General features: G+C 44.8%; 1 protein-coding gene across 1 annotated transcript in view; it reads left to right on the top strand.

Moving 5' to 3' along the window:
• LOC124646705 (pentatricopeptide repeat-containing protein At2g13600-like) overlaps window positions 1-8,522 on the top strand; it is a 15,799-nt gene that overhangs the window by 6,043 nt on the left and 1,234 nt on the right. Inside the window, exons 2-3 of the mRNA XM_047186784.1 lie at window positions 1,245-1,273; window positions 6,397-8,064. Coding sequence (XP_047042740.1) covers window positions 1,245-1,273; window positions 6,397-7,861 — 1,494 coding nt within the window. The 3' untranslated portion in view covers window positions 7,862-8,064. The remainder of the gene's footprint in view (window positions 1-1,244; window positions 1,274-6,396; window positions 8,065-8,522) is intronic.

Below are 8,522 nucleotides of genomic sequence, written 5' to 3'. Positions count from 1 at the left end.
TTAGCTTGGACTACTTGGATTATCACCGCAATACATATGCTTTAACCAAGTTTCACAAAGGGGTACCTCTATGCCGCCTGTACAAAGGTCTAAGGAGAAAGCTCGCATTTGGATTTCTCGCTTTTGATTATTCTCAACTTAGACATCCATACCGGGACAACATAGACAACAGATAATGGACTCCTCTTTTAATGCTTTAAGCATTTGACAACAATTAATTCTTTTCTCATTAGAGACTTGAGGATGTTTGTCCAAAACTGAAACTTCCACCATGGATCATGGCTTTAGTTAGCGGCCCAATGTTCTTCTCTCACAATATGCATGCTCAAACCATTCAACTCAGTGTAGATCGCCCTTACTTCATTACAAGACGAACATGCATAGCAACTCACATGAAATTCAACAATGAGTTGATGGCGTTCCCAAGAAACATGGTTATCGCACAACAAGCAACTTAATAAGAGATAAAGTGCATAATTACATATTCAATACCACAATAGTTTTTAAGCTATTTGTCCCATGAGCTATATATTGCAAAGGTGAATGATGGAATTTTAAAGGTAGCACTCAAGCAATTTACTTTGGAATGGCGGGAAAAATACCATGTAGTATAGGTAGATATGGTGGACACAAATGGCATAGTGGTTGGCTCAAGTATTTTGGATGCATGAGAAGTATTCCCTCTCGATACAAGGTTTAGGCTAGCAAGGCTTATTTGAAACAAACACAAGGATGAACTGGTGCAGCAAAACTCACATAAAAGACATATTGAAAACATTATAAGACTCTACACCGTCTTCCTTGTTGTTCAAAACTCAATACTAGAAATTATCTAGACTTTAGAGAGACCAATTATGCGAACCAAATTTTAGCATGCTCTATGTATTCTTCACTAATAGGTGCAAAGTATATGATGCAAGAGCTTAAACATGAGCACAACAATTGCCAAGTATCACATTACCCAAGACATTATAGCAATTACTACATGTATCATTTTCCAATTCCAACCATATAACAATTTAACGAAGAGGAAACTTCGCCATGAATATTATGAGCTAAGAACACATGTGTTCATATGAACCAGCGGAGCGTGTCTCTCTCCCACACAAGCATGATGTAATCCAATTTATTCAAACAAAAACAAAAACAAAAGCACACAGACGCTCCAAGTAAAGCACATAAGATGTGACCGAATAAAAATATAGTTTCAAGAGAAGGAACCTGATAATTTATCGATGAAGAAGGGGATGCCTTGGCCATCCCCAAGCTTAGACGCTTGAGTATTCTTGATATATGCAGGGATGAACCACCGGGGCATCCCCAAGCTTAGACTTTTCACTCTTCTTGATCGTAGTATATCATCCTCCTCTCTTGACCCTTGAAAACTTCCTCCACACCAAACTCGAAACAACTCATTAGAGGGTTAGTGGACAATAAAAATTAACATGTTCAGAGGTGACACAATCATTCTTAACACTTCTGGACATTGCATAAAGCTACTGGACATTAATGGATCAAAGAAATTCATCCAACATAGCAAAAGAGGCAATGCGAAATAAAAGGCAGAATCTGTCAAAACAGAACAGTCCGTAAAGATGGATTTTATTAGGCCACCAGACTTGCTCAAATGAAAATGCTCAAATTGAATGAAAGTTGCGTACATATCTGAGGATCACTCACGTAAATTGGCATAATTTTCTGAGTTACCTACAGAGAATTAGACCCAGATTCGTGACAGCAAAGAAATCTGTTTCTGCGCAGTAATCCAAATCTAGTACTTACTTTACTATCAAAGACTTTACTTGGCACAACAAAACACAAAACTAAGATAAGGAGAGGTTGCTACAGTAGTAAACAACTTCCAAGACACAAATATAAAACAAAGTACTGTAGCAAAATAACACATGGGTTATCTCCCAAGAAGTTCTTTCTTTATAGCCGTTAAGATGGGCTCAGCAGTTTTAATGATGCACTCGCAAGAAATAGTATTTGAAGCAAAAGAGAGCATCAAGAGGCAAATTCAAAACAACTTTAAGTCTAACATGCTTCCTATGCATAGGAATCTTGTAAATAAACAAGTTCATGAAGAGCAAAGTAACAAGCATAGGAAGATAAAACAAGTGTAGCTTCAAAAATTTCAGCACATAGAGAGGCATTTTAGTAACATGAAAATTTCTACAACCATATTTTCCTCTCTCATAATAACTTTCAGTAGCAACATGAGCAAACTCAACAATATAACTATCACATAAAGCATTCTTATCATGAGTCTCATGCATAAAATTATTACTCTCCACATAAGCATAATCAATTTTATTAGTTGTAGTGGGAGCAAATTCAACAAAGTAGCTATCATTATTATTCTCATAAAGTGTAGGAGGCATAGTATAATCACAACAAAATTTACTCTCCATAGTAGGTTGTACCAAAAGACCACTATTATAATCATCACAAATAGGAGGCAAAGTATCATCAAAGAAAATTTTCTCCTCAATGCTTGGGGGACTAAAAATATCATGAAAACCAGCTTCCCCAAGCTTAGAACTTTCTATATTATTATCAACAATGGTGTTCAAAGCGTTCATATTAATATTACTACCAAGCATGCAAATAAGATTCCATAGGTTTTTTAATTTTCGCATCAAACAATCCATGTTTTAAATCAGGAAATAGAATAAGAAGCTCATTGTTGTCCATTATGCCAAACTAGTGTAAACAAGAAACAAAAAGATGCAATTGCAGGATCTAAAGGAAATAGCTTCGAGCACACACGCAACGGCGCCAGAAAAATACTTTACCTGAGACCGTAGTATGAGAGCCTTTTACCTTTCCTCCCCGGCAACGGCGCCAGAAAAGTGCTTGATGTCTACGGGAGCTTCTATTCTTGTAGACAGTGTTGGGCCTCCAAGAGCGAGAGGTTTGTAGAACAGCAGCAAGTTTCCCTTAAGTGGATTACCCAAGGTTTATCGAACTCGGGGAGGAAGAGGTCAAAGATATCCCTCTCATGCAGCCCTGCAACCACAAAGCAAGAAGTCTCTTGTGTCCCCAACACACCTAATAGGTGCACTAGTTCGGCGAAGAGATAGTGAAATACAGGTGGTATGAATAAGTAGTAGCAACGGCACCAGAAAAAGTAGTAGCAACGGCACCAGAAAAGTGCTCTGCCCAGGACAGTAAACAAGCAGTAGTAACGCAGCAGTAGTAACGCAGTAAAACAGTAAACAAGCAGCGATAGCAGTATTTAGGAACAAGGCCTAGGGATTACACTTTCACTAGTGGACACTCTCAACATTGATCACATAACGAATAGATAAATGCATACTCTACACTTTTGTTGGATGATGAACACATTGCGTAGGATTACACGAACCCTCAATGCCGGAGTTAACAAGCTCCACAATAATGCTCATATTTTGGTAACCTTTAGTGTAAGATAGATCAACGAGACTAAACCAAGTACTAGCATAGCATGCACACTCGTCACCTTCATGCATATGTAGGAGGAATAGATCACATCAATATTATCATAGCAATAGTTAACTTCATAATCTACAAGAGATCATAATCATAGCATAAACCAAGTACTAACACGGTGCACACACTGTCACCTTTGCACACGTGCAGGAGGAATAAAACTACTTTAATAACACATCACTAGAGTAGCACATAGATAAATTGTGATACAAACACATTGCAATCATAAAGAGATATAAATAAGCACCTCACTATGCCGTTCAACAGTGAATAAGTATTCTGTGAAATATGGCCTAAGAGACCCACACGGTGCACACACTGTCACCTTTACACACGTGGGACAAGGAGTCTCCGGAGATCACATAAGTAAAACTCACTTGACTAGCATAATGACATCTAGATTACAAGCATCATCATATGAATCTCAATCATGTAAGGCAGCTCATGAGATTATTGTATTGAAGCACATAGGAGAGAGATGAACCACATAGCTACCGGTACAGCCCCGAGCCTCGATGGAGAACTACTCCCTCCTCATGGGAGCAGCAGCGGTGATGAAGATGGCGGTGGAGATGGCAGCGGTGTCGATGGAGAAGCCTTCCGGGGGCACTTCCCCGCTCCGGCAGGGTGCCGGAACAGAGACTCCTGTCCCCCAGATCTTGGCTTCGCGATGGCGGCGGCTCCGGAAGGTTTCTGTGGTTTTCGTCGAACGCCCCGAGGTTTTTAGGTCGGGGGCTTTATATAGGCGGAGAGGCGGCGCAGGAGGGCTTACGGGGGGCCCACACCCTAGGGGGCGTGCCCCCCCTTGGCCGCGCCGGGGTGTGGTGTGGTGGCCCCGCCCCCTTCTCCGGCGGTTCTCGTGTGTTCGGATGCTTCCGGGTAAAATAGGAACCCGGGCGTTGATTTCGTCCGATTCCGAGAATATTTCGTTACTAGGATTTCGAAACCAAAAACAAGCAGAAACAGAACCGGCACTTCGGCATCTTGTTAATAGGTTAGTTCCAGAAAATGCACGAATATGACATAAAGTGTGCATATAACATGTAGATAACATTAATAATGTGGCATGGAACACAAGAAATTATCGATACGTTGGAGACGTATCAATCATCATCACCACCGTTGCTTACTGAGAAGATCGGGTCACCCCTTATCAAGAAGACAGAAGGCATTTCTACGATTTTCGTTGAAACCTGAGAGACGACAAGAGAGGGTTCGTTCGGCCAGATCGGCAAGCCCATGGCAGCCGACACCCTTAGATCTGGGGGTGGGGGTTGATGGGCTTGGAAAGGGCCTAGGCCCCCTGCCCTGGCCTGAGAAAAAGGCCAAAGGAAGCGCCGTGCTGCCCATCCACCTACTGGATCTATCCCCACCGCCACTTCATTCCCGCTGGCCAACATCGTGGCCACAACACCCCCGGACCAAGAATCTCCATCCTCCACCAGCCCATTGAACGCCTACTAGCGCCGCCCACCATCGTAGATGCACCAGAAGGCACCGCCACCTTGGTCTTGCTAGAAGAAAATCTATGTCGTCCAGCTTCCCCTACCAAGCCGGATCTAGTGAGCCAAACTCATCCTCCTCTTTCCAACATATTTTCGGAGCTTGGGCATAGGGGATGCCAATTTAAGATCCAACATTGTGTCCATCGCAGACTCTTATTCTTCTGCTCTCTTTCTCTCTCCTACCTAGCTCCTTGAGAGTCGCATCAACACCCCCGCCTCCCCTTTGCCGATGCTACCAGTCGGAGTAGAGGGATGGGTGAGGCGGCCGGGTCTCCTCATTATGTCTTCTCAAGTTAGACCTTGTTTTGCCCATATGGCTTTTGGCTTTATGCCGGTTGATGGATTCCGAGTCCGATCACTTGCGAGTAGCGGCTTGGGCAGGCTAGCGAGCTTCTACACGATTTCTCCATGGAGTAGGAGGAGGAAGGGGAGGCATCAATCTGGTAGAGGCTTTTCCAATAAGCTCAGGGAGATCCGGTTCGTGGTGTTCATCTTTGTTGTGGTGGCGACAGAAGGAGGGTGGCCCCAAGATTTGGATGCTCTGAGGAATTACTTGTGGCTATAGAAAGCTATGGCGGATTTCATCAACAACGACGTCTGCGAGCCGGAGTTATCATTGGTCGTAAGGGATGCCGCTCCACACTTAGTTAGGCCCCTTTAAGGGATGACGGCATCCAACATCTTCTCATCCCCATGTGGTATGTCCACGATGGCGTTAAGGTGGCTAGCGGTCGAGTCTCAGGTCCGGTGTAGAGGACCAATGACTTGTTTGCTTTTCCTGCTTTTGTTTGAAGGTCCTTTGTGCAATCTTCTAGTACTATGTTGTAACTTTTATTTTTATAGGGTCATATATGTAAAATGTACCTAGCTACCAAATAAAGGCATCCATCCGGTTCCATCGAGACCATCCTCTCCCCGTTAAAAAAACATCATGTCTATGAGGAGCTCTTGTATCTGGGTATACGAGGGAGGAAGGAGCTACATAGGAGCGGAGGAGGATGAACGATGATTGTCACAGGAGGCTTTGTTGAAGAGGATCATCTCCTTATGAGAAAGTCATAGTCTTGGGGAGGATCAACATCAAAGGAAGAAGAGCAGCAAGGTGTGGAAGCCGATTGCTATGATCAAGGTGGTGGTTGTTGTATCATCAACGCAGTAGCGAGGATCAGACTTCATGTTTGATTTCATCGCTAAGCAAGATCAATTATTTATCGGTGTCAAGGCGTCTACAATGATTTTGCGATCTTAAAAAAAATAGATGAAGAAAATACTATCGCCTGGTTCTCTCGAAATGGGCTGGGCTGGGAACCCAGAGCAGACCGAAAAGCCTGCAGAAACTATTAATAATTGAGCCCATCCTAATTCTTCCCCTTCGCCGTTGCTGCAAGACAGACAGTCTCGTAGGCTGTCCGATGTGGGATTGGGACGCTACCTCCCTCGCCGGCGCTCTCAAATCCGCCGCCACTCGCCGCTCTGCGCACCACGTCAAGCCCCTCCACGCGCTCCTCCTTAAGCTCGGCCTCTCAGCGTCCGCCATCCTCTGCACCTCGCTCGCGCACCTTGCCCTCCGGTGCGGGCTTCCATGTTACGCCCGCGTGCTGTTCGACGAAATGCCCCGCCGGGACGTGGTCTCCTGGACGTCCCTCATCACCGGCCACGCCCACCAGGGTCTGCATGCTGATTCTTTGTCCCTTTTCCGGCGCATGATGGAATCTGGTGTTGCTCCCAACGGGTACACGCTGTCTGGTGGGCTGCTCGCGTGTGCCGGGGTTGGCCAGACCGCCCTTGCTATCGGGAAGGAAATTCATGCCAGGGTCGTGAAGATGAGTATGTATGGACCCGTCGACTCGGTTGTGGAGAACGGAGTTCTTGACATGTACACGAGATGCGGTAATGTTGACTGCGCCAGGAGAGTGTTTAGGGTGATGGCGGCAAGGGACATCGTTGCATGGAACTCGATGATGGCTGGGTGCCTCGGCAGTGGCCAAGCTGAGGAGGCTGTGGCGTTGTTTGCATCAATGGTGTCTTGTGGGGTTGGCACAGATGGATTCTCGTGTGCAATAATTGTCGATGCGTGCGGGGAGCTGGCATTGTTGAAGCAGGGGATGCAGGTGCATGCACGGGTTATTCGTGGCGGATTTGAGTGGGATGTGGTTGTCAGGAACTCCTTGGTGGATATGTATGCAAAGTGTGGCTGTGTTGACTCAGCAGAGCTTGTCTTTAAGGGTGCACCGTCACTGGACTCTGTTCTGTGGACTACGATGATCTCAGCTTATGGAAAGTTTGGCCGTGCACATGATGCGGTATCTATGTTTGATAGGATGGCACATTTGGGCATAAAAAGAGATGGAGTAGCATATCTTGCGGTGTTGTCAGCTTGTAGCCATGGCGGACTTGTTCGGGAAGGTTGGTACTACTTCAAGGTTCTGTTTGATGGCCAGAGCTCGGTTAAGCTGCAGCCTGAGCACTACGGTTGCATGGCAGATCTTATTTGCAGGAGAGGTTGCCTACAAGATGCTCTTGAATTCATTGAGAGCATGCCATTTGACTCCAGTGTTGCTGCCTGGAGTGCATTGCTTAATTCATGTCGAATCTATAGGGATGCTAAGTTGGGTCAGCTTGCAGCATCTCGTCTACTCGAGCTTGATCCGGGGAACCACAGTAACTGGGTTGCTCTATCAAGTATACATGCGTTGGAGGGAGATTGGCATGAGACCTGGATGATCAGGGAGAGCATGAACAAAGAGTGGGTGAAGAAAGAGCCTGGATGTAGTTGGGTCGAGCTGCAGGATGGGGTTCATGTCTTTCTAATGGCTGACCAGTCTCACCCTGAATTGGTTAATGTACTGCAGACTCTCGATTCTTTGAAGGAAGATATATAGAGGATGCCTTCATAAGAAGCATACGATGAACAAGTTTTTGCGAGGCTCTTTGGTCGGAGCTCCTTTAAATCTTGCCGGAGAGTGCGACGTTGTCCTAGCTGGTTATTTTCCTTGCAACTAGTGTGACCAGTGCCATCAAATAGGTTTGGAGATGAAAATACATCCTTTGCAGATGTGCCATTACAGCAAGAGTTATAACTAAGGTACTATGCTTGGGCTACCGGCTTATGTGCATTTTATAAATAGTGGTACATGCGATAGTCTTCATGTGCTGCTTTCAGCTCACCATTAAGAAGTTCCCTTGTATTCTGAAATGTTGATACAAATGGATATATATTGTTCCTTAACAAAAATTGACCCTTGGGGAAGAAATCTGAAGGCGTCATTTTTAGGTCGATAAAAGGCCCTGAACTCCAGCTCCATCCATGATGCTGATGCAAGGGCGACCTGGGTAGATATACACAATGAGATGTCTCTTTTGTGAGAACTAGGGTTTCAGTACTGGTTGGTAGTCTTCACATCTGGAGGACTTTCTAACGCACGAGACACACATTCTCTTGTTCATCTTACACAAATTGTTATATTTCATCGATACAAATAGTTAAGGGCCTCGTTGATTTGAAGGAATTCCGTAGATTTATGCATGACTCTACTTATGATT

The sequence above is a fragment of the Lolium rigidum genome, chromosome 4, assembly GCF_022539505.1.
Source record: "Lolium rigidum isolate FL_2022 chromosome 4, APGP_CSIRO_Lrig_0.1, whole genome shotgun sequence".
Taxonomy (NCBI): domain Eukaryota; kingdom Viridiplantae; phylum Streptophyta; class Magnoliopsida; order Poales; family Poaceae; genus Lolium; species Lolium rigidum.
Note: the sequence above shows the minus strand (reverse complement) of the source record. Positions and strands in the feature narration are given on the sequence as shown.